Raw genomic sequence first — 25,505 nt, forward strand, 5'->3', positions numbered from 1 at the left:
ACTCATCAAAAAATTTAAATTGGACCGAAAAAGGGCATTCTTGGAAAACTGCAAAATCAAATTTCTTGTACAGACTTCATTAAACCCTACCTAGAAACCCTTCCATACAAAAATAAATAAATACATAAATACCAATATAAATGTATATTTATACGTTGGAGCGTGGATTCTGTCCCAAAAACCTGTTGGCGCAATTCGTAGTCGGCTGGTATATGCGTCTTGATATAAATATTTAATTTGATGGTTTTTTATTATATTGTACACAAAATTGTCCCAATAAAAATTGTTTTTGAGCAAAATAAATATGTAGAATTATCCAAACTAGGAAATTTATAATAACTTTATTTCTATATATATTAATTTTTACACACATTTACAATCTATTTAAAAACAATTCTCGATGGTACATGTGCAATCAATGATATATTAATTTAATAATTAAAATTAAAATTATATGAAGAAATTCGAGTTCATAGATTTAACTCTAAAGAATTAAGGTAGAATGGTGTGGAGTGTGGAGTGTGGAGGGCGCCTACTCCTCACCAGTATATATATAGCCCCTTCTCCTTCAACACCACCACCACCACCCCCGGCCTCCAATATATAACTTCTCATTCTCACACTCACACTCACACTCCCCCCCATATATACACACAAACACGCACATTCATTCATTTCTGTCTCTGCATTATTAACTTACTTATTCGGGTAAGCCTTTATTTATTTAGTCCTGCATGCATTATATATAGAGAGAGAGATTGATTGATTGATTTTTTACTAATTTATTGTTGAATTAACAAATTGAAATTCCAGATTCATCCTTATTATTTTATTTATTTTCATTCGCCCAATAATAAAACAAGCCTGTTATATTTTTCATTAGTTTAATGTTATTTATTTATTTATGAATATTAGGAAAAATGAACAGACCGGGAGACTGGAACTGCAGGTCCTGCCAGCACCACAACTTCCAAAGAAGAGACTCCTGCCAGCGGTGTGGGGACCCCAGGCCCGGTGATTACGGGAGCTTCGGCGGCAGAGTCGGGTCCGGGTTCGGCTTCAGCACCGGCCCAGATGTCAGGCCTGGCGACTGGTACTGCGCCGTCGCCAACTGCGGCGCCCACAACTTCGCCAGCCGCTCCAGCTGCTTCAAGTGCGGCGCTCTCAAGGATGAAATCGGCATCGGCGGAGGAGGATTCGGGTTTGAGAGCGAGCTCTCGCGTCGTGGATTCATGTTCGGAGGTGGCGGCCGCTCCGGATGGAAATCCGGCGACTGGATTTGCACCAGGTCCGGCTGCAATGAGCACAACTTCGCTAGCAGGATGGAGTGCTTCAGGTGCAATGCACCGAGGGAGTCGAGCAGCAAATCTTCGTTCTAATAATAATAATTATATATATAACAGCCCACCATCATTCTCTACTTTTGGGTAATTAATTAATTCAGTTCAGACTTCAGATCATTATTACACAAGTGATGATCAATCACTTCACGTGCATGTTAATTACGGTGGACTCCATTGATTTTCAGGTTGAAGATAAGAAAGAATCAAGATCGGAGCACTCCACCAGAAGTAGCCGATGAATGAAAGCTTTTTTTGTCTCCACTCCACGTCATCACTAGCTCTAGCTACTTTGCCTTAATGTCCCTGTTTTTTTTTTTTTTTTAATGTTTAATTTACTTTTCCAAGTTTAGGCAAATTTGGTGACATTATTTAAATTTGTGGGCTTTGTAGCAGTATGAATATTATATAGTTAGTAGGCATTTTCTTGTTATTTTGATCTAATTAATTATAGTAGTACGTCTAAGTACCAATGTGTGTTGAGATTTTTTTTTAATTAATGCATATATATTATTAATTTTGAGTTAAATATTGTGAATTTTAATTTTTATATTGTTATGGCACTGGAATTGGTATATATAATGTTGTGTTAAGTGCAAGACGAGTTGACAATTTTATATATAATCAATAATTAGTACAAAGAAGATATTAAGGTGAACATAATTATGAATTATATGAAATATAGTAATTATTTTTATAATTTTAATAGTGATTGTATAAAAATTTGTGACCCAATGATAATAAGTGTAACTCTGATACATAAATTTGAGGTAAAATTGGACTTTTAGTCTCATGGTTCAATAGTTTTAGTCCACTATTTTGAAAATTTTAAAATGGTTCCAAATTTTTTTTAAAAAAAAATAGACACATCTAGTCCTATATTTTACGAAATTTTTTAAATAATTTCAAAATTGAAAAAACTCGACAACTTTAGTCCCATATCCAAGTTCTGGTAAAATGTTTGTTAGGTTGGGCTGCTAACACAATCAAAACGTAATATTTCAGGATATTATACATAGTTTAAATAGTGTAAATTACAGCTATGTTGTATAAAATTTGGTATAGTTATAAATATTTCATCATTATTTAAAAATTATCAGTACCATTCTAATTTTAACAGGTATTTAATAACTAGCATAGTTTGTTAGTTCCCTTTAGATTTTCGTTCATCTTTTATTTTTTTTACAGTTTTTTGAAATTTTTTATGAACTAATTAGTTAAATATTTTAAGTTTTTTCATCCGTCTTATTTGATTTTTTATAAATTTTTTCAAAAAAAAAAAATAGTAAATGCAAAATTAATAATTTTATACCTTCATATGAAGATTACATAATTGCATTAAATATTATGGGGTATTACCGTATTGGTAACTTACTAAATAATGAGAGACATTAGTAATTATATCAAAATTCAGGTGAGTTAGTTGTAATTTATTCTAAGAAGTAATACATAATGGCCACAATTTCACTGTTCTTTTTTTCTTTTTTAGAGTAATTGATTGATTCAACTAATACATCAATATGACTAATAATATCAATAAATTGCGATAACTCACATAAAATGAGACAAATACTCATATAGAATAAGATATATATGCACACGTTTAGTGGGACGCAAACTCATGACCCTCGAACATATTAATGGGATCTCAACTCTAGTTTTAATTGATAATAGTACAAAGAAAGCAAAGAGGAGAGGGTGAGAGGGTACGACGTCGTAAAGAACTAATTCCAAAGAAGTTGGTGCAAGCACTTTGGCCACAATATTGATGTGAAGTTGAGCACAGCTCATTCTCAGAATCATATTTTAGCTTATCATTTCCACTTTTCCCTTTCAATGCTAAAGCCTCTGCAGCTTTGCACCTCATTTACTACCACTTACTTTACACCTAAATCCCTAACATTACATTATGCCAACTCATTCAGTGAATGTGTGTATTATATTTAACATGTGATTGATTCTACAATTTAAAAAGAATGACTTATACACAGCGATTTGATACATTTAATTTGGTCAGACCTGATTTGGGATATTGATTTTTCTTTGGTCTTTGAGTATTAGATGAAAACAAAGCCTTGCAAAGACAACTATTCCGCGCTTGATAATCTTCTGTGAAAAATCCCATTTAGAGCGGACTGGTAGCTCTTTAAATCTTGATTCAAATAGTATTTACACATAATTAATAGGGATCATTACACAATCTTCTTCTAAAATTTGGTATAATTGCACATAAACTTTATATGGTTGAAAAATTATATTTAGTCACTATAACATAATTAAGATGTAATTACACTTCGGTGTAGTTACACATAAACCCCCTGTAATTACACCTCCCTCCTCTAAGGTTTTTTTAAGATGTAATTATCCCGAATCAGGGCAGTGTAGTCACTATATATAATTTTTCAAACCACATAAATATTTACGTGTAATTACACTAGATCTCAAAGAAGCACAGTATAATTACCCCCATTAAAAAGTGTTTGGTGGGTAAATTTTAATTAATCATACATTGAATATATGTGTTAATTATACTTGTTATGTGATTGATGTCCAATCTAAAAAAGTGATCGATCATATCGCAGCCCGATTCATTTGATGTTGTCAGGCTTGATTTGGAGTATTGATTTTTCTTTGGTCTTTAATTTTCAGTTGAAAGCAGAGCTTTGCAAAGACAATTACCTTTGATCATTCCTTTGAAAATTTGCCCTCTGGAGAGGACTCATGATTCTTTAAATCTTGATTCAAATAACAATGTCACTATACTAAGTTTAGAGATGCAAAGGATGATTTGGGGCAGTTAATTAAAGGGAAAATAATTTAACAAGGGAGAGTAGATTTTTCTAATACAACGATCAATAAATATCATCGAAAACGTTCCTTTTTTTATTATTATAAATGAGTATCATACCCTTGTAAACAAAATTAAATTCCCTCAATAACAAAGGAATTTTAGAAACTATGATGAGCCCACATGCTATTAACCTACTAATTATACATATTGTTTGCAACAAATGAAGAGTAATAATTGGTTGATGTATATTGGGAATTAGGGCAAGCAAATTGAGTTCACATTGGATTCCCAATTAGCCTTTTGATGAGAGGAGTAAATCAATCTTTTGAGTTGTGTTTCATTGACCTTGCTTGCATGCTTAAGGCAGAGAGATAAGTGGTCAAAAAGTAACCAAAGATTGATTAAGTGTCTGCTACTACACTCCATCATATGGCTTTTAAGGAGATTCTTGTCCCCCTTTAAGCAGGCTTTACATTCCCTCATGTGTCTTCTCCATACAAGTCAAGCAAGTACCTTGAATTTCCCCCAATGTACCCTTTGCCTCAAGTGTTTCTTGCCTCTCTCTTTCCCTCTCTCTCATACACACACATGTACACATGTTTGTGTGTGTATAAACACTTTCAATCTTGCACTTAGTATTTGATGAATTATATCATCTTGAATAAGAAGATAATATTGTTAGATGGATATTAAAAGTCACACATACGTGCGCCTGAACATACAGTCTTGCTGCTCAACATGAACACAAATAGCCAATGCGTTTCACTTACCGAATAAGGTTTCCTGAGCTGTCTATAGTCAAATTCAAATCTCTTAAAAATTAAAACATGTATACAAAATATTACTACTCAATCAAGGCTCTCACTTTGATGAAAGGGGTTCTTGATCTCATTGAAAGCAAAAACAACAAGGACTTTAATCATGACTTTAAATGGTCATATGGCCCTCAAAAGTTTGGTTGCATTTAATGAAAAATGAGAGGGATTTTTGTGAGTTACTGTGATAGTCAATGATACCCAAAAACTTATAAAGATTTTTCAGCCATCTCAGTGCTGCTAAAAGACTGCTTTTAATCCCTTCTTTTCACAGAGTATAAAGCACAATTAAAACAGCTTTGTGGGCCAGGCTGACTTTGGATATCATCACTTGCAGGCCTACTAATTGGGCCCATTTCATATTATACAGTATAAAGGCCTTTATCTCTAACCCACTAAAAGGTATTTTGGGCCGTATATATCCCTGTAGATTTTGTATTATACCATACAACCCCCACCCCCCAAAAAACAGATAAATAAATATATAAATAAAGTAAAATAAAAGCTCCTTTTAAACTTGTAACATTAAATTTGTTCCTTCACTTTTCTTTAAATTCAATAAGTACCTTAAAATAGTTAAAAATATTTAATTTTATATAAAAAAATTTTTAAAAAAATCCACTATATACTTTGAATATTTAAGCACACGATGCTGAATCTACTTGGAACAATCACATTACTGGTTGCATCGGTGGATCGTCTTCGGTCTCAAATCAGTATTGATACGTCCACTGTAAGTGGTAGCAGCGATAGTTACATTTCTAGGTGCGTTTTCTGATAAACATTGAAATAGTAGTGAAAGTCGAGCATGCATGGAAAATTGCTACTACAAACCACATTTGCTTATAGCAATGATCTTGTAACAATACAAATACTCCAACTTGTTGATCACCCTCACAAAGACACCTCTATTTCAAAAGCAAGGAGAAAGAGGAACAAGAAAAATGAACAGAAAAGTTGAGGGAAAAGAAAGAAGCAACTGCTTTTCCCTCCTTGCAAAAAATAATAGAATAAGCTTTGTTTTCACCTTCAACAATACAAGAATGGAGATTATACCGTTTACCGTATTCATTATTTCCATCATAATTAAGCAATACCATCTTACTCCTCTTATTGCTGTTGTGTTCTAATTTGGCATCTTGCCTGCTCCACAGCTGCCTCCGGTGCTTTATCAGATCATGATCCTTGAAGGCGAAGCTTATCAGTTAACCAGCTGCAAACTTCATCCATTTCCTCAGGGATGGTGTAGTGACCCAGCCTACATGAACAGGAAATGGGAGAATGAATGAAATGAGAAGCAAAATAACGTAAGCCATATGTGTAATGTGAGGTTATCGAAGTTTATTGGTGCGTATGAATACCCATCATAGGATTTAAATGTGAGGTTTCCAAATCCAGATGAACGTAGGAAATCTGCCGATTTTTCTCCAAACTTATGAGGTACCACCTCGTCCCCTGAAACGAGAAGATTGGTTTAATTCTCAGCTGAGAATAGACTGAAATTGCAGCCATGTATCCAATTGTATAGAGCACTTATATTGTACTTGACGTAAAATAATTATGTAAACTGCTCCATGCATTCACACTTGCCAAAGCACAAAGTTGAACCGTAGCAACCCCAAAACTCAAAACACTAATGTATACAGACTAAAATGGAAAGAACAAATATTTGTCATTCTAGGAAGGTCCAGAATGTCACAGGTAACAGTACAATCACATGCAAAATCACGAAGGCTACAGCCATGATAAAGCAAATTTTGAAATAGATTAGTCAAAATTTGAATTATGCATCAATTTGTATACCAGAGCCATGACAGAGCAAAATCGGCAATGATGCTGCACGAGTGACAGTCTCATTTGATGCTGCCATTCGGCCCCTTAGTGTCCTACAAAATAAGTAGCTGCTAAGTAAAAGAAGCATGCAACTAGCAAGAAAATCCTGATTGCCATGCACATTGTTCGGTGGGTTCAAGTGGAAATAAAGTCATACCTGGAACACGGAAGCCAGCCACTTAGACCAACAACACAGCTCAGGTTAACCGTGTATGGGTTTCTGTTAGAATATTGTCCCAAAATGTGGCACGTGGCTGAGTAAAGAGCAGCTGCAGCACCCATACTAAATCCTCCAATTCCTAGTTTAACTGTTGAGAAACAAGAAGTCGACATGCATCAACACACAGTTATAAATGGCTAAAAGCCCTTATTGGTTCAGATGGCCTCTAAAGGTGCATTAATGGAATTCCATCTTTTGTCGTCTTCAAAATGATGTGTGTTGAATTTTGAGAGAATTGTTATTCAGTGGAATACTGGATAATGTGGAAAATGGTATGTGAGTTTGGCGGCCTGCCCCGATTTATAAACATGTTGCAGTTGAATTTAATCTAGTTTTAAAGAAACCACATCTCAAAAAATGATGATTTGATCAAATAAAAGATGAAAATATCTTTAAAGTATCTCAGAGAAAAGAAGTAGAAATACATTAGGCAGCCTTTGGATGTAATCACACTATGTCACTTTAGGGGGACAAGTAATCGGGAGAAATATTGTGAATTTCTCGTATATGCAGTTCTGTGCAAAACAAAAGGCCACCCAGAGCTACCGATGACTTAGAGTCAGGTATTCTTGTTCTGTGCATTCAGTGATAGACAGCCATTTAAGAAACCAAAATTGTTTTCTCTAAGATGAACCCTACATCCATGGTGATAACTTACCTCTATTTTCGCTTTTATTTCACACACATAGCATAACATACAACAAACTAAGTTTGCTGAATTATGCGAATGGAGCCCTTTATCAAAGGTCAGATACCACATAGGTAAATTCCATGTGATTTTCCATATGAATGGCAAAAGAGAACTGAATAGACATATTTGCTAAGTTATGTGACATGAAGTACCAATGAAACAAAGGGTTCTTAAAGGGAAAAATGCAATTTACCCCCCTCTGATATGAGAAATGAGCAAAAAGCCCCCTGTTATAAATAAAATAGCAAATCACTCCCTGTGTTTTGGAAAATGAAGCAAATTAGCCCCTATCTAAACCATTGATGGGGGTAATTTGCTTCATTTTTTGAAACAGGAGATAATTTGCTAATTCTTTTTTCACAAGGGGGAGGGCGGCATTTGCTCATTTCACATATCGCACGGGAGAAATTGCCTTTTAACCCCTTCCATAAAGAGCAGGAACAAGTATTCGTTTAAGATAAAAGCCTTTTGAATATACAAATTTAGCCAAAGATACTTACTATCAGCAGGTTCTGTCGACAAGAGATTTGCAACATGTGCAGCTGATGCATCCAATCCATCTAAATCATCAGGTGCATCCTCTGAAACATCTACGGCATCAAACCCTGTAATATTGGAGGAATCTGAGCCAGACCGACATAGCAGGTAAAACATAAAATGAACTGTAGGACTAGAACATAAGTGGGTGGGAATTCACCACCCATTTTTTAAAGTACTAATCATAACAGGATCAGGCAGACAGTTAGCAGCACTTTCAGAAACTCTAGGTACCATATGTGTAGATAAGGTGCATAAGGGGAAAAGAAATATCTTACAAGCAGTGCTAGGAAATCCACCAAATAAAGACACTGGACGAGTGGGAGCAGTTGGGCAAATCCACTTTATCTGCATAGTGATTGGTTTAAAATGAAATAATAAGGTTATTAGCCACATAAAACATGAGTTTCCTAATATTTCAATCCCAAACAAGAACTGGTTTCACATGCTTTATCATGTTGCTGTAATCCATGCATTACTGTCATAAAATGAAACAAATGAACCCAAACCTTACATTAGGAAGAGGAAGGGTTTCCAAGAGTTGTGACCAGCTGCACAAGTAAGAATCAAATTAAAACCACCATGAGATTTAACTCTAAAATCCAGAAGAATGCAGCAAGGAACCTCCTATTGGGGCTACAATGTCCATGTCCTAACACTCGGACATAGAAATCTCTATAGCACGTATGACGGTAAGTTTTATCACACTAGCGGAAAAAATAACAAGTTAGCAACTATTCTCAGCTTCAATTTTTCAATCAAGTGGATAACATATCAAGCAATGGAAGTTGCAAACTAAAGTTTGATAGATTTTCTCTTTAGGCTCATATATCTATACATTGATAATTCAAAGTAACCACTTAACCTATTATCCACATGGCTATGGAACTACATTTACAAGAAGCAAATGTTGAATATGATGGTTCAGACAAAGATAGGCTAGTGTTCAAGAAATTGAAATGCAACGGGTCGGCCTCATCCCAATGCTTAAATGACATTCAAATATTTACTACCTATAAGTTTAAAAGGTCAGATAAATACATTTTATGCTTTGCGTTATATAAAGTACAAGAATGTCTAATGAGAACGTGGTCCCCTATTCCACATCTTCCATAAGTTACAGACATGAGGACAACCTCTGATGGCAGAAATTACATTGAGAATGTACGAAAGGACAAGAAGAATGCAATGCAGTGCATCAAACATTTGTCTTTCCCTATAATTGATCCAAAAAGAAAAACCACCCATAAGAAGGAAAGCACTCTTTTTTCCCTAATTTTCTATGTTTCAAAGATGAAAGACATCAACACCTGTGAAATTGATAAACCTCTCAGAATAACTGTGTCTTAGAACCTATACTAAACAGTATTCGCAACAAGACATTGCATACATTTCAAGATGAATTCATGTGATTATTGCTCAGTTAATACGGAACCCTTTTATCAAACACCAAAGTAATAGAAGAATTCTCTTCCTTTCCGATGGCTAAACGAGATTAATATACCTTGAGCCTTTATCACCAAGGCCGTGTAGCCAAACTATGGTTGCTTGGTGTGTCCCTTTCGGCCTGACAACATGAGTCCTTCCAAACACCGATGTCATTCTAGAGGTTTGGCCACCTTAAACATTTAAGAGACAATGCTTTAACACATAATGCTCATAATCTAATTAACCATAAAAAATCTTAAGCAACTAGCAGTAGCTTAGAAGTAATTGCATCAAACACTATAATCACAAAAAGAAAGCAAAAAATTAACAGACCCCCATAAGAGCGATTAAAGCTCATGGCTAGACTCTAATATGAATGCAGAAGAGTCCCCTGGTAAAGATATGAAATAAAACTCACAATTGCCCATGCTATTTATACTAATTTTAAAGTGTGAAAACAGAATGTGAAATAAGCCTGTACAGGCTAGCCTTGGCATCCACCAGCAGCACACCACCTAAAACTAACAACTAAAAAGGATAAATCAAAAAGAGAAAGGAACCCATGAAAATCAAATTTAAATAACATAAAGAAAGTGCAAAAAGGAAAGGGGGGGAAAAAAGCTACAACCTTTAAGACCGCATAGAGTCCACAAAGAAGAAGAAATACACAAATTCAAGAATGACCCATGAGCCAACTAGACATTTCTCTCTCGGTTTCCCAATGTACATCCACAGAATCAATTCTAGCACACGCAAATGGAAAAAAAAAAAAAAAAAACAAGCAGCATCCAAAACAATTCAACAAACATTTCCAAGAAAAAGAAATAAACACAATTTCTTTCCAACGCATATCAATTGAGACACATGCACACAACCTTACGCCCTTACCCACAACGAAAAACGAGAAAAGGATGTTGAGACCATATGCGAAATAATCAAAATTCGAGAAGCCTATAATCAAACAAGTAAGAAACACATACAGAATGAAGTTGCAGATACAGTGAAGATCAGATTCTTAGAAAATCAAAAAGAGAGAGAGCGGGGAGAGAGATAAAGTGGGGTAAGAGCATTTGTGCACCACCTGCTATTGGAGCTCTGAAGCTGAACAGAACCAAAAGTTCGTAGCCTTTTTCTCTTCCCTATTCGTCTGTCTATCTATTTGCTGCTGCTTAAGACTCGTCTACATTCTACTTTATTTTAATTTTAATAAAACAAAAATATAAAAGAGACTCTACCTATATAATTACGTTGCTTTCTCCTTCATAATAATAAATAAATATTTACTGGGATTAAGAGTTTTCGTTGTGACCAATGAGAGAGGTCCAAATTCTTTCTTTTAACTACTTTATGATACCTTCCCACTTTGTAGGAACACAACACAAGAAACTAATTTTTTTTTTTTTTTTTGTAAATACATAGATGTTTTCAAGTTAATCAACATATTATTATATCAGTTAATAAGCAATATTTTGAAATCGAACAATAACTTAAAACAAATAATTAAACAACACACCAATTTCAGGCGGACAAACAAATATACTACTACTAAAAATGGGCTAAATAGCTAAACTCGTAGGATTCAAACTCATAATTTGTTTTAACTACACTCGTGGAACTCGAACTCACACGAACTATTTTAAGTCGGATGGATCAAGAAGAAGTAGAATTCACCATGGTGTATACCAACAATGTCGATATCCTCCAATTCAGCCATCTACAGAGGGAGCTTACTTCAAAACTGACAATGCTTAGTAACTACCCGCATTTTTCAGTATACATATAACACTTGCCATTCATTGTGCCCAATCCCAAAGGCAGACACATTTCCATTCAAGCTTACAACTATCCAAGCAAATAATACCTCGACGTGATTCACAACTAATTTCTCAGTTATAGTTTCAACAAGTTAACATGACAAAACCCTTCAAAATTTCTACGGAGAAACATTATGGTGTTTGCACATGAAAAAACATTTGAGTTCATTTTGTCCCACTTTTCTATAAGTCCATTGTCCGCTTATGATATGGGACTCTTTAAAGGTTCTTCCAGGTAATCGTCACATGTTAAAGCACTTAAAGCCCCCCCACTGGAACACCATTGTTCATACACAAAACACGCATGCACCTAACAGGAGACGAAACATCACAAAGAATACTCCATTATCTCAACAAACTCGTACAAAATACTCTGAATCACAAAGTAGCAAGTCGGATCCGACAACACTATCCCTACAACCATCACAGCCATAAATTTTAATCCCGGCCAGAATCAGGTGACCCATCTCCATATGAAACCAGGCCTGTCTTCCGAGGGGGAGTACCAGATGATGACCTTGAGTTACCTTTGTCTGCACGCTTTGGGGATTGTGATTCACGAGACGAATGCGATCCAGATTGGCTCCGACTCCTGCTCCGTGAAGGTGACCTTCGCCTTTCAGCACGTGGTGACCCACGGTGCCTCTCCACAGGAGAACGACTGCGAATGGGGCTCCGGCTGCGACTATAACGACGGCCACGGTAGCGGATTGGACTCCGGGAGACACTAGCACTGCGGCTCCTGCTTCTCCTGCCTCTGTATCTGCAACAAGTTTCACCAAGAACTTCAATGAGAATAGTTCGTGTAATTGTGAGGTAGAAAAAATCGTGTAACACGTATTTGCAATCTTTCCCACTGCATGAACCCAATTGGTCAGAATTGCAGTAGCTACCAGACCTTCTAAAGTACTAGCATACAGGACATACAAATAGAGCAGCAAAAATCCTGAACATCTCGAGTAGCAAGCTAGCATACTAGCCCAGAAGTGAAATTAGTATTACACCAGCATGAAAAAGACAACTATTAAACATGATGGAGACATAAGCCATCTGAACCAGATACTCCCACATTAAAATTGGCTGCTAGCATTGCCCATGTTGAAAAGTGATAAAAAGCCACAAATACAATAAAGTGATAGAGAAGTATGCAAAAAAAGTCAAAAGATGCGTACCTTGGAGGTGTTCTTCCCCGAGGAGGGCTCCTGTAACGTCTAGGGGATCTTCTGTAACTTGGGTATCTATCAGAAATTAAAAAATGGAGACATTAAGAAAAGAAACATATGGTCTGTTATCTAGATAGTACAAGTTGAGAGTGTACTATGGTCTCATTAAACATTAAGGGGGAAGGAAGGTACAATTGTTCCTTACCTATCGCGGTCGCTTCTAGCACCATAACGATATGACCTTATAGGAGAACGATCGGGGGAGCGACTTCTATAACGACGGACATAAGAGTATCGGTCACTGAAGCCCCTTCCCCTTCTAATGCGTTTGGGTGATCCATCAACTGAAGGGCTTCTTGATGAACTCCTACCACGATCAGAAACAGGAGACCTTGCCCTACGGCCTGCACTTACAGGACTCCCAGAGTAGCTCGGCCGATTAATCCTTCTAGGTGCCCTGACTGGACTTTGGCTAGGGCTTCTCCTAGGGGCCCTGCCAGAGCTTCTGCTAACACTTCTACGTGAAGATCTGACAGGGCTTCTGCTTATGCTCCTTCGAGAAGGTTTACCCGAGCTCCTGCTTAAACTGCGTCGAGCAGATCTCACAGGACTGCGACTGGCTGATCTAAACGAGGACCTCCTGGGGGAGATTCTTGGCGGACTCCGCGAAACTCTTCTTCTGGGAGGAGAAACCATGGGACTTCTACTACGACTTCGTCGTGAATGAGATCTAGCAGGGGGGCTCATGCTGACACTTTTTCCTCTCTTGCTCCTAACCGGACTCCTGCTGCTTCCACTCCTAACTGGAGTATTGCTCCTGCTTCTGCCAGAGATCTGTCGTGGGCTTCTGCTAACACTGGGGCTTCTGCTCCTGTTGTGTTTTGCACCAATATCCGGACTTCTGTTAGCACCCCTGGGACTAATGCTCATACTCTTACTAATGGTTCTTTTAGGACTTAAGCTTCGACTCCTGCCAATCGAGCATTCAATAAATCATCAGATTTTGAAGAATTAGCATAACATAGTGGGGGGACATGAATGAAAGGGAATACAGACCTAGATTTGCTTGGAACATCTACCACATCAGGGTCTCTATCAGCACTCCTGTCAGATTCTGTTCCCGCTTCAATACCATTACTTTTTCGATGATTCCCATTTTCCCTTGGAAACTCGCCCTCTTCCCTTTCAGACACGTCAGCCACATCCCCTTTCTTATGATTCAATTGTGTGTTTTCTTGCTTGTCAAGTAGGGGAGAATGATTTGCTTCTGGGAGATTGCAAAATAAAGCAATAAGGAAAAAAAAGACTTAAAAAGAAATAAAAGACCTAATAGAGGAGGGAAGTTAAATTACCAGAGGTTTTTTTAAGCTTTCCACCAACTGCAGCATCATCTTCAGAGCTACTTCCACTTTTACTTTCGGTATCACTATCTGAGACACTGTTCCTACAGACACCAAACCAAAAAGTATAAACATAGAAAGCCAATGCAATTTCCACTCACTGTCATGGTTAGAAATGACTGATATTTTTTCCAGCCACCTGGAACTGTAAAGAGAAACAGAATCTTCACAAATAACTTCAAATGCACAACATATAGAAATATGATAACCAACAACCTCTGAATGATAATTGCAACCAAAACATGCATGGTCAGCAAGTCATTGCAATATGTAGACCACAATAACTTGGGGTATTGGCCATTCACACCCTAATCTAGCAACAGCATGGTAATGGTCGTATTGGACTTAAAGATCAACAACCCAAAACATATAGTATCCTCCTCAAATTTGGAAACCAAGCTTCAACTAATGGGATGCAACAGAATACTACAATAGGTCAAAGGGATTGTAACAAGGAAGAACACAATGGTTCTGCTGCTACCTTTTAGATTTACGTTTTGACTTTTTATCCCGCCTCTTGCGGCGTTTTTCATGCCTTCTATCCTTCCTTTTTCCACGCCTATGCCGATCCCTCTTGGATCTCTTCCTCTTCTTACGCCTGTCATCACTTGAAGAGCTAGTGTCACTTAATGAGGAATCATACGAGTCAGAATCAGTATCAGATTCAGAAGTGTCGGTATCAGTGTCTGTTGAACTGTCTGACTCGGACGTGTAATATCTTCTTCTTCTCTTCCTCCTCTTCTTTGAAGATTTCTTGTGCTTCCCCTTGCGCTTCATCTCGTGACTATTTTCCTCTACAGCATCCTTCCCAATTTTCAACTTATTCCCCTTCTTTTTATCTGTACAGACCAGGAGTTAATATATGAAGCAATATGAAAACCACTTCAATAATGAACATAGATCTAGTGGCAAGACCTGTTCTAGGCAAAAGTAACCAAATAAACATGACACACTACAAATGCACTCAGCAACTGTCATTTCTCGAGAAAGGGAAGGACTTCATCTGGACAAAAATATGTACATTTCAAACAAATTTGTTTTCCTACCATCATGTGCTTCTCCGGAATTAACTATTTTCACTGTCACAGCAGGTTTCCCCTCATCATCTCCAGCATTTTCAATCTTTTTCAACACTTCATGCCCATCAACAAGTTTACCAAAGACAATATTTTTCCTGTTGATCAGATAACACCAATCAATCAAGGCTACAACAAGCCGAAAATATCAAGCAGGGCGGAATAGCATCACTACACATCAGATTTAGGCTTCTGCTTCTAAATTCTGGTCAAATAAAGAGATTTCTCAACTTTCAAATGGGAGGATACTCCATTATAAACCCGTTTGCTAAAGGGAAAAAAAGAAAAGGATATCTGAAAAGATCCACCTGCAACCGGAAGGTAGAAATGAGAATAAAAAGCGTGTGTGTGGGTGGGTGGGGGAGGGGGGGCATACTTGTTCTTTCGGCATAATAAGACATGCCAAATAACAAGGCAACTCAACATTACCTATACAACAGTAACTGATACTGATGGCTTTAGTTTGAAGAAAATCATCTGACTTACAAGTACCTCAGAAAAATACAATCAAGGGTAAAAAGAAATGAAGAAAAAAACCTATCAAGATGATGATCAGCCTTAAAGGTGATATTGAACAGAGAGCCACGTTCATCACGATCAGCAATTGCCATAGATAACAAACCAGCACCATCATGTTTCAGTTTAGGAGACTCATCTGAAAAACATTAGCAGTTTCAGTAGCTACTCCAAGACTGTTACGACTGGAAGACATGCAGTAAAATCCTCAACAAACCATTCACATTAAAATAACGCACCACTCATAAACCAAACACCATCCTTCAATCAAAACAAGCAACACACTAAACTTGCAAAATAATCTGCAACATTCAAATACCATAACTTGACAGGCTTCTGAGAAGCTAACAAAGCAACAAGTGAAAGTCCCATAAATGCAAGTTCCAACATTATATAGCTCACTTTCAACTACCAAGTCCCATAAATGAAGTTACGGAAAAGAAACATATTGCTTCATTCAACAGCATAATATTCACCTAAGAAAAGAATAAAATCATGCATGTCATATCCAAAATTACATAAAGTTAAAGCAGGAAAAAAGTGAAAATGCACATATCCACGATTGTTAAATAATAACATCGTTATTTAGCAGAATTTCTGAGAAAGGCTTTGAAAACAAATAGTATCTTCAAAAAATTCTAAATAGAATTTTGATGAGGTAGGTGGAACATTTAGATTCCTACCATACTAAGAGAAACCAATTGTTCCAATATCACTAGAACTGAAGCTCCAACGCAGCAAGAATAAGATCAAACTCAGCCCAACCTTCAAAGGCAATAGAAAGGAAATCCACTTGTTTTCATGATAAAAAAATAAGTTAAAAATATAAAAAACATATGAATGTGTTTTGTCTTATTAAGTCAACTTCGATTTAGGTTCTTTTTGTACACCAATTTCTGTAACAGTTAGCAATACTAGCCCAGATGATAAACTGAAAACTAACAGAAAAAATGAAACAAAGAACAGATTCTTGCCTGGAAACTTTCCGCCATATATACTTTCTCCATAGTTACCTGCAAAGTTGAAGATAAAACCCACTTAAGCATTCCAAAAGAGAGCTTAATGTATCATAATACCAACAGGCTCACAGCATACCATCTTGCCGAAGAAAGTCCCCTCCCTGCAAAACAGTTAAAAGCTTTAATCATTATTTATTACAACGAAAACACATAATTTGGTACTGTTTATGCAAGGTTTAGTCAATCATAATAATCAACAACTCAGTAAGTACAACCTTAAAACTATATCACAAGAAATGCAGTCGTGACCATCAGCCCTGTCACAGGATAAACAAGGATAGCTGACTAAACAAAGACCAATTTTCATTTATGCTCAGTACGAAATAAATGTCCTGAGCAAATTGATCATATTAAGCTCATATTCCTGAGCATTTAAATAAATGAAATGAAAAAGTAAATAACATACCTGTGCCACATATCCTTTGATGATACGATGGAAAAAGGTTCCTTTGTAATGTAGCGGTTTCCCAGTTTTAAGGCTAACACCTTTTTCTCCTGAAGGACAATGCAAAAATCAGGTGAATAAAAATGAATTTATCACACGAAAAAGGGGATCAGTGTTAACAAAGTTGAAGAAACGAATGAGATTTCTCAACAGAACTTATTAACATATTGTATGACAACAAGGCAATAAAAATTATCAAAGCTTCAGGCTTCTCTGAACCAACTTAGAGCTTTAAGAAGCCCATAAATAGCCAGATGGTTAATGAATCAAAGAAAGAAAGGTAAAGCTACATAATCAGTTAAGGAGTAAGATATAAACTGCAAAACGAGAAGGGGGCGACATTACCAGTACAAAGTGCACGAAAGTTTTCAGCAGTCTTGGGAGCAACATCAGTAAAGAGCTGTGTTGCAGAAGAAAACAATGATATAGGATCAGAATATATGCTAGTCAAAAAGATATGGCGATGTATTGAAAGTGAAGTTAACTTATAAGTTAACAAAAAATTGATACAGTTCAAGAAAAACATAATACCTCAAAAATCATCCTCTCAAAAGGATCTCCATCGATTGAGACATCCAAAAACACTAGAACTTTCTTCTTATTTATTTTCTCCATGCCCCAACTTCACTCTCGAGCTAAGATTATAAAGTTTGTCAATGTCAATTACCAAAAAGGCATGTCAACAAATTCCAAGCAACAACTTCTGCAATTACCATCAAGAAAAAATCTTCTTGAATGTAAGAGCATCATCAATACCAGTTTCACCATTGTCAGATCTAAAAAGGTGCAAAGGTGAAGTTCGTGCAACTGCTCTTAAAATTTTCACTCTGGACCAATTTAACATCATATTCTTTTCCTTTCTTTTCTTACTGTGATGGGTTTTTAACATCATATTCATTAAATAAATTATTAATAAGTAAAGTATCCTGCAAAAATGTAAGGAAGAAAAATATAACCCGACAAAGATATCCAGCACCAAAATACCCCATGTATACCAATGCAAACGACATTGCAGCAAGAAACTCTAGATAAACAAGTAAATCGATACTATGATACACACTAAAAATCAGAATCACATCCGAAACCCTAAACCCTAAAGAAATGTGTCTTTTCCACAAAGCACGGAATCGTTGAAAATTAACTTCGTAACCAAAACAAAAACAACAACCAAGATTCATTAGCAAAACGAGCACAATCAATAACATGAATTATACCTAAAACCCCTCCCGCGAGAACTGAGAAGCGAACGCTGAACAACAAATGATCCAACAATTAAAGCGCGACGATATATATTTCAATAAAACGCAGAATTGAAACAGATGATGTGCTCTTATACTAGGGTTTTGAGCACCTGAGAAACGATGCAGCTAAAAGAGCTGCTCCTCTCCACATAAACGTGGCGATGAAAGAGAGCGCCTGTGCCTGCGGGAGAGGAAAAAAAACCTAGCCTTAAAAACGCTTTTAATTTTGATGAATCTTATGAAAAAGCAACTTCTATTATAGAATCTTGATTGATTTTACTTTATGGACCCTGTGTACATAAAACTGTTGTCCTAGAACCAACCCAAAATTCTGGGACGACCCAGGTCCTGATTGTATATTGCTTCTATATTTATGGGATAATTGCTTTTTTTTTTTTTTGGTATAATTATAAAATAAAATTTATATAATTTAAAAAATTATATTTAATAATTTTTTTAAATTTATTTTTGTTTAATAAATAGGTCCACCTATAAGTCAAAATTAACTAAAATTTTGACATGAACAAGAAAATAAATAAAAATCGATACTAATCCTGTTATGGGCCATTACTCGAGACATCGGGCTGATAGCCGAGGTACTCATCATGTCGACCATCATCTTCTCCAGTTGGACCATCCGATCCTCCATCTCCGAGTGTGGTGGTGGCCACGATGATGTGTAGATCCAGCTTGAGATGCAGACTTCAGAACCAAGGCGGAATATACGGTAAGTCTTATGCAATATCATCGAAAAAAGAAAAAAAAATGTTAAAATATTAAAATAAAAATATAGGATAATATAAAGAAAATAAAAAAGAAATACCTTCAAACTCTCAAACAATAATTATTAGTCTTCTGACGATACATACTGCAAATATCCCCAGGGGTAAGGATAGTGTCCTCGCACCGTTGTATCGATGTGCCGGTGAAATTTGCGATCAGACCTGAAATAACAAGTTAATTAGTCATTATCAAAATAAAATAATGAAAAAATAACATAATAACAAAAAAAACAACCCATGTCATTGATGTTGATATCTTGATGCGTTGATGGTGGGGAAGAGGGGAGGTTATTGGTGGTGCAGCCCACGGACATGCAAGATCTATCATCGGTGGAGCAGTAAATTATCCAGCCTCATTTGTGACTGGTATAGCAGAGGACGAGCCAATTTTGTCAGGTGGTGGGGGTGGTCGAAACACTATTTTTGCAACCTAGGAAGCATCACCCGCCAGTGGTGGAATCATGCGGCCACGACCTTGGCCTTGTCCACGTCCTACAGGAGGCAGACTACCACTAGAGATAACTTATAAAATTATAGTAAATATTAGTTTTTGAATTTTTATAATTAATGTAATTAATAATTTTTTAATTATTATAATTTTTCCAAATTCGATTATTATTATAATTATCTAGATATTTTAATAATTATCTAATTATTTTTTAAATAATCTAAATATTGAAAATTTTAAATTATCCTAATTAATGTAATTTTCCTGTATATGTGGTTTAAATTTCAATATTTTCACTAGAATTATATTTATTTATTTTATTATTTAGCTAAAATTCAATAATTTTCCTAAAATGTGTACCAAAGACAAACAATTTCTCTAATTTCCCATCTTTCTAAAATTTTATAATTTTTAAAAAATGACATAAAAATGCAGAAAATTGAACCTAAAATTATAGAAAATAAAGACAACTTTACAAAAATTATTAATTTAAAAAAGTTACATAAATGATTATTTTCACAAATCACAAAAATTATTTCCACTCAGGTAATCAAATTTAAATTTTACAAAAGAAATTTGTATTCCATATAACTATGTATTTTTTATTTTTTGTGTTTTCCTTTTTTTTTTACCATTTTTCTTCTTTCTTTATCTTTTATCTTTTACTTCTTTTTTCATTTCCTCTCCCTTCTTTTTTCTCATATCTCTTTTAAATTTATGGATAATTTAAATCGATTTAGTGGTTATTTTTAAGATGGAAAAATGTAATTATCCGTAAGAATAACTAAACCAAGGCCCAATTGCATTGGCCCATTTATTTTGTTATGTAGCTCTCCCAAACATCCACCAAAAATTTCTGCGGTGAAAGTGCTTTTACAAATAAAGCACGACTTTCACAAGAACAGCATCGTGCGCGATTTTAGATAGGTTGAAGCTTCCCCAACTGAAGAGAAGGGGAGAATAAGGCTCGATGCCAAAAACCGCTGTAAGCAAATGGAGGTTTTGAGGAAAGAAGAGGGGAAGCCATGGCGAGTCCTGGAATTCTACAGCGGCATTGGTGGCATGGTATAATAGTTCAGAACTTGTCTGTTTACAACTTTGCTCCAATGTATGTGCAATTTTTCTTATTTATGCAAGATTTTTGGCGGGGAAGTAATTTTTATGTGTTTTTTTATTTCTGAAGAGATATTCATTGATTAAGGCGGAAGTAGATGCTGTGGTGGTGGAAGCATTCGACATTAATGACGTTGCTAATGATGTTTATGAGCATAATTTTGGGCACCGTCCGCACCAGGTTTCAGTTCTTAATGTTCGGCTTTGTTTGTAGTTTATGATGTTGCTGTTAATTCATCTTGTTTACTAGTGTTGATATGGAAGTTAGAGATAAAGAGTGGTCATGCAACTTGATTTGTGCTGAAGAATCAAGATGGGAGTTCTTTTCTTTTAAGTGTCTTCTTCATGCGAATCAGATCAAGTGCTTAGGTCCTGAAGAATGTCAATTTGCAAATTAGTGTTGTTAGATTCCCATGTATGCTAAGTATTAACTTTCAGCTGTTGCTTACAAGAGTAAGTTGCTATTAGGGGTGCAAATGAGTTGAGCTGTTAAAATTTTAAGATCGAGTTCAATATCCAATTTGTATCATGAGGCTTGAGGTCAGCTACAAGCTTTATTGAGCACGAGCTCATTAATTATTAGAATTGATACTGTTATTTGGATTGCACTATATCATTCCAAGGTTCAAGTTTATATACCAGCTTTCAAGGGCGTGTTAGCTTGAGTTTGAGTGGATTCACTCAAACCTTGCCAGTTACAACCCAATGATGCAGTAGTAAAGAATGCAAGTCAGTAAAATTCTGTGAGGCTGAGGGAAAATAATATTCACATAGAAAAGTTTTGGTTGGTTTATAACTACTCATGCAGTCATGCTATTCTCATAAATGATGTTACTATATTCATTTTGGTGAGTTAGGGTAACATTCAGACCTTTAGTGCTGTTGACCTTGACAACTACAAGGCAGATGCATGGCTCTTATCTCCTCCTTGCCAACCTTACACACGGCAAGGTGATGACTCAGCTTCTTTCGTTTCTTAAAATTTTTTCTCATGCAATTTATTTGTTTTGTAATTAGTTGTTTGCCGGTCAATTGGCTATAGATTCTTAAACTTTCTTTATATTAAGGTCTCCAGAAGGGGTCGAGTGATGCTAGAGCTTCTTCTTTCCTGAAGATTCTCAAACTTATACCACAAACTTCAAGGCCTCCACTCATGCTATTTGTGGAGAATGTTGTAGGATTTGAGGTTTGTTGTTTCTGCATTTTTTTCTGTTAGGGAAAAGACTACATTATCGATTTGAAGATGTCAAGCTCCTAAAAACAGAGGAGGTCTTAAGTGCAGTAAAATATATTCACGGATACTGATGGGCACCCTAGTTTGCTATAAGTGGTCGGGGCTTAATTTGGCCTAAACACTTAATAGATAGGAATGGAGTTATCAAATTTAGCTAATTATATATTCTCAATGTTGTGCCTTTCCGCTAATGTTTCTGACCAATGCTGTTAATTGTTTGTTGCAGACCTCTGATACACATAAGAGGATGATTGCAATGCTGAGAGAAAACCATTTTGACACACAAGAATTTATTCTAAGCCCTTTGCAGTTTGACGTACCCTATTCTCGGCCTCGCTATTTTTGTCTGGTCCATCTCTCTCTCCCCCCTGCATGCGCCCACACTCTTTCTGTTCACCTATTCTTTTTGCCCATCATTTTTCCTCTTTATGCGCCGTAACTATCTCGTTGCTTATATCTATATGGCTAGTTTCTTTGAAGTGAATTATGGAGATTGTTAACTTTGCTGTATGACTGATCTTCACTCTATTGATTGGTCAACATTGATTGTTGCAGTGTCTTTATTTACAAAGTTTTAAGCCAATGTCTTTGCTAACTCCTAGTTTAACTAAATGATATACCTTCTCCTTGCTTCCACATTTCCAAGAAGTATTTCTGCCACTAAAGAAGCAGAAGAAAGCAATTTTGTATTTTCTATATTTGGCGGGAAACTTGGCATGTATTTATCAGGTTGTTTTTCATGCATTATCAAACTGCAGGCGAAGCGGAAACCTCTTTCTTTCCGGAATTCAGAATTCAATGGTAAGCTTCTTTGGACTCCAGGCCCTGTACTTGGATTCAATGAAAGCATGGTGACCACTGAAGAAGCAGATTCACAAGGATACTTAAATAAATTACTAGAAACTTGTCGGCCAATTATTGATTTTCTGGAACTGAAGAGTTTTACTAGTGAAGTAATTCCAGATTCTGGCACTATGCTCGCCAACAGTTCTGAAAGTTCAAAGGTTACTGAAGAAAGAAATGGATCTGATAATCCGTTAAATCAATATTTAGTGCCATCTAGCCTGGCAGAAAGATGGGGAAACGCTATGGGTATCCTTGTTCCCAGCCTGTCTTGATAATTCCTCTCCCATGTCATCAGCATATTTGATTCATTTTCTCTAGCTCCTATACCGTTGAAACAATTCCTTGATGGATCATAGATATTGTTTTCCCTGAATCAAAGCGCTGCTGCTGTTTCACCAAAAGTTACTTTCGATATGTGAAGGGTACAGGTTCCCTTTTGGCAACTGTTCCGGTAGGTCATTGTCAGAACCTGCTCAGCTTCTATATTTGATACATATTATCAACACTTGAAATTCTTATCACCAGAAACTATTACAGCTGCTTCCGAATTCTGGCATATGGCATCCATAATCTGTCTTTCCTGTGTGCTTGGCTTCTCATGAATTTCAACTGCCTTTGTTTCTTAATCATGCGGGATCTTCTGACGATTGAATACATTATTCTGAAAATGATAAATGTTATTAATCCTTTGTATGTACACACATCAATATATTTTCATTTATACAAATATGCTTATGCGTACATGTAGATATATATGCCTGCACTCATATCTTGAATTGTATGTGTATGCCTTTTTGTTGATAAATTGGTAATGGACTTCTTTGATGACTTTCTGGATATGATATACTATGCAAGTCATAGATCATGCTCTTCATCGGTAAGTTCAGCGATTTGGGATGGTGTTTTTGTTTCTGTTAAGAACTATTGATTTTAGATGTCATCATTCACTCATCATGCAAAATCGTAATCCCAACATATTTCACAGGGAAAGATGAAAGATAAAGTGTCTTCCTTGCAAGAGCTTCGTCTTAGGTACTTCACACCGAGGGAGGTATGCATGAATTCATTATTTCTTCTGATGTTAGTTCAGTTCTTGGCTTGTATATGATTGTGATTGTTGCCACTTTATTTCCTCAAGTGTACTCTTCCCTATTATTGTCAGGTCGCCAATTTACATTCTTTCCCGGAGGACTTCCAATTTCCAGGACATGTTAGCCTTCGTCAACGGTACACATCTTGTTCCAATTAACATGTATATATATATATATAGGGCCGTTTGGAATCGTTTTCATGTTTTAATTGACTAATTAATAAATATAATCTTGTTCCGTTGCTGCAGTTATGCTTTGCTGGGAAACAGTTTGAGTGTTGGAGTGGTGGCACCCCTATTTCACTATCTATTTACTCATGAATGATTCTAATGCTACTGCACTCTCCAATGATACAAATGCGGATGATATCCTCATAACTCAACTGAGGCGGCAAACCGATCAATTGCTACTTCATCGAGTTCTTGCTGTTGGAAATCCTCAAACTCCATCTCATGCACATAACATCTTTGCCTGGGGTACACTATTACTTCTTGAAGGTTTGACTTGCATACTGTGAACAACAGGGGCTGCGCTGCCGGCCTCGGCTCCTCAAGTGACTCAATATACATCTACTAGTTGCAGAATTCATCTGCCTCATGTAGCTTGTGAGTTGAAAAAAATTGTGAAGCAACCTTATGTGGTTTTGCAGTTTAACCAATTGTTATTTTCAGCACTTTTTTTTTAAAAAAATTATGTTGAGTGACTTTTGTGGGTAAACAGGAAAAGAAAGGAAAATGTTAGTACAGTTGAAAGAAGTACTAATCTTTCCTCATATTGGAATGATTGATTATATGGCTCCCAACCACAACTTAATAATTTTTGAAATTACAAAAGATAAAGGATGAGTGAGTAGCGTGGCAACCACATTTGAATTTTGTTTTCTATTTATTTATTATTATTTTTAAATAAAATCAATAAATGTCTCATTTCAAATTTAGGTACATTAGTTATTGAATTTATATTAAACTGATATTGTATAATTCGCAATGTTAATATGTTTATAATCAATATATATATATATGTGTGTGTATAAGGAAATTTTTGTTATTTACTTATCAATTATTTCTTTTGAATATGCTTTTAAAATATATTTCTTTTGAATATAAACAAATTAATAATTAGGGTAATTATACTCAGATTCTTTTTTAAAATGTGAAAATTATACTTTTTCTTCAAAAAATATTAAAATTGCATTTATACCTCATTTAAAAATTCATCATTTGCCCATAACCCCCTTTCTAGATAGAAAATACTTATATTATAAAAAAAAAATGTATTGCTCATTTAATATTTTAGTGTAATGATTTTGTACTTAAAAAAAAGTTTGTATTAACCTCACTTTATATATACACATATATATTATATTTATCCCATTTATAAGTAAAAAATATATATAGAAATATTAAACGAAGGATAAAATTGAAAATTTATGTAATTTTTTGTTGGTGTCTCCTAATGGAAGGGGTGTATGTGTAATTTTAAAAAGTTATTGGAGAAAGATATAATTTTGTATTTCTAAAGAAAGTTTAAGTGTAATTAATTTTAATAATTAATAAATAAATTTAAAAGTATTTAGAACAATGTATTAATAAACAAAGAAATATGAGAAAACAAATGCAGTGGAGTACACGACAAGGGGAGGAGCGTGAGCTGTAAATATTC

At 35.6% G+C, this 25,505-nt stretch overlaps 4 protein-coding genes across 11 annotated transcripts; 2 read left to right on the top strand and 2 right to left on the bottom strand.

Annotated features, from left to right (window-relative positions):
* Positions 1-532: 532 nt before the first annotated feature.
* Positions 533-1,869, top strand: LOC105166255 (RNA-binding protein csdA). Its single transcript, XM_011085588.3, has 3 exons — positions 533-708; positions 916-1,427; positions 1,529-1,869. The coding sequence occupies exon 2, from the start codon at positions 921-923 to the stop codon at positions 1,377-1,379; it is 459 nt and encodes a 152-aa protein (XP_011083890.2). The 5' UTR covers positions 533-708; positions 916-920; the 3' UTR covers positions 1,380-1,427; positions 1,529-1,869.
* Positions 1,870-5,766: 3,897 nt separating this feature from the next.
* Positions 5,767-10,880, bottom strand: LOC105166338 (uncharacterized). Of its 4 annotated transcripts, none has more exons than XM_011085698.3 (9): positions 10,737-10,880; positions 9,732-9,846; positions 8,742-8,778; positions 8,506-8,575; positions 8,191-8,295; positions 6,937-7,087; positions 6,750-6,832; positions 6,308-6,401; positions 5,767-6,204 (listed from the first exon to the last, which is right to left on the bottom strand). In XM_011085698.3, the coding sequence occupies exons 2-9, from the start codon at positions 9,827-9,829 to the stop codon at positions 6,123-6,125; spliced, it is 720 nt and encodes a 239-aa protein (XP_011084000.1). In that variant the 5' UTR covers positions 9,830-9,846; positions 10,737-10,880; the 3' UTR covers positions 5,767-6,122. The 4 variants fall into 4 exon arrangements, with proteins under 4 accessions (XP_011084000.1, XP_011084064.1, XP_088734757.1 ...); XM_011085762.3 differs by having other exon boundaries at positions 10,636-10,764; XM_088878631.1 differs by lacking the exon at positions 10,737-10,880 and adding an exon at positions 10,544-10,563.
* Positions 10,881-11,797: 917 nt separating this feature from the next.
* On the bottom strand, positions 11,798-18,589 carry LOC105166473 (Cyclophilin-like peptidyl-prolyl cis-trans isomerase family protein). 4 transcript variants are annotated; one of them, XM_011085952.3, is made up of 15 exons: positions 18,440-18,565; positions 18,303-18,337; positions 17,620-17,723; positions 17,434-17,488; positions 17,050-17,138; positions 16,720-16,744; positions 16,599-16,637; positions 15,646-15,763; positions 15,079-15,206; positions 14,514-14,871; positions 13,985-14,076; positions 13,689-13,899; positions 12,838-13,602; positions 12,642-12,707; positions 11,798-12,232 (listed from the first exon to the last, which is right to left on the bottom strand). In XM_011085952.3, exons 3-15 carry the CDS (start codon positions 17,701-17,703, stop codon positions 11,908-11,910), a joined length of 2,355 nt encoding a protein of 784 aa, XP_011084254.1. In that variant the 5' UTR covers positions 17,704-17,723; positions 18,303-18,337; positions 18,440-18,565; the 3' UTR covers positions 11,798-11,907. The 4 variants fall into 4 exon arrangements, with proteins under 4 accessions (XP_011084254.1, XP_011084337.1, XP_088734740.1 ...); XM_011086035.3 differs by lacking the exon at positions 18,303-18,337 and having other exon boundaries at positions 18,440-18,589; XM_088878614.1 differs by lacking the exons at positions 17,050-17,138; positions 17,434-17,488; positions 17,620-17,723; positions 18,303-18,337; positions 18,440-18,565 and adding an exon at positions 16,859-16,880.
* A 1,863-nt stretch (positions 18,590-20,452) lies between these two features.
* Positions 20,453-24,598, top strand: DNMT2 (DNA methyltransferase-2). 2 transcript variants are annotated; one of them, XM_011086150.3, is made up of 10 exons: positions 20,453-20,624; positions 20,743-20,853; positions 21,530-21,623; positions 21,740-21,858; positions 22,133-22,255; positions 22,665-22,998; positions 23,109-23,203; positions 23,738-23,803; positions 23,915-23,979; positions 24,092-24,598. In XM_011086150.3, exons 1-10 carry the CDS (start codon positions 20,553-20,555, stop codon positions 24,165-24,167), a joined length of 1,155 nt encoding a protein of 384 aa, XP_011084452.1. In that variant the 5' UTR covers positions 20,453-20,552; the 3' UTR covers positions 24,168-24,598. The 2 variants fall into 2 exon arrangements, with proteins under 2 accessions (XP_011084452.1, XP_020551404.1); XM_020695745.2 differs by having other exon boundaries at positions 20,515-20,667; positions 21,748-21,858.
* Positions 24,599-25,505: the final 907 nt, after the last annotated feature.

This window comes from Sesamum indicum, linkage group LG1, assembly GCF_026168435.1.
Source record: "Sesamum indicum cultivar Baizhima isolate 11 linkage group LG1, ASM2616843v1, whole genome shotgun sequence".
Classification (NCBI taxonomy): Eukaryota; Viridiplantae; Streptophyta; class Magnoliopsida; order Lamiales; family Pedaliaceae; genus Sesamum; species Sesamum indicum.

Bases quoted from the DNA above. Each gene is read 5' to 3' on its own strand.
- LOC105166338 (XM_020695133.2), bottom strand. From the start codon at position 10,013: ATGAGCTTTAATCGCTCTTATGGGG. The intron at 8,296-8,505 runs GTAAGATATTTC...CCAATATTACAG, and splicing joins TGGATTTCCTAGCACTGCTT to GGTTTGATGCCGTAGATGTT. The intron at 6,402-6,749 runs GTATACAAATTG...TTCTCGTTTCAG, and splicing joins TTTGCTCTGTCATGGCTCTG to GGGACGAGGTGGTACCTCAT.
- LOC105166473 (XM_011086035.3), bottom strand. From the start codon at position 17,703: ATGGAGAAAATAAATAAGAAGAAAGTTCTAGTGTTTTTGGATGTCTCA. The intron at 15,207-15,645 runs GTTTTTTTCTTC...TCTGATCAACAG, and splicing joins GCTGATCATCATCTTGATAG to GAAAAATATTGTCTTTGGTA. The intron at 14,872-15,078 runs GTAGGAAAACAA...TGGTCTGTACAG, and splicing joins TTCCGGAGAAGCACATGATG to ATAAAAAGAAGGGGAATAAG.
- DNMT2 (XM_011086150.3), top strand. From the start codon at position 20,553: ATGGAGGTTTTGAGGAAAGAAGAGGGGAAGCCATGGCGAGTCCTGGAA. The intron at 20,625-20,742 runs GTATAATAGTTC...TTATTTCTGAAG, and splicing joins ACAGCGGCATTGGTGGCATG to AGATATTCATTGATTAAGGC. The intron at 20,854-21,529 runs GTTTCAGTTCTT...TTGGTGAGTTAG, and splicing joins TTGGGCACCGTCCGCACCAG to GGTAACATTCAGACCTTTAG.
- LOC105166255 (XM_011085588.3), top strand. From the start codon at position 921: ATGAACAGACCGGGAGACTGGAACTGCAGGTCCTGCCAGCACCACAAC.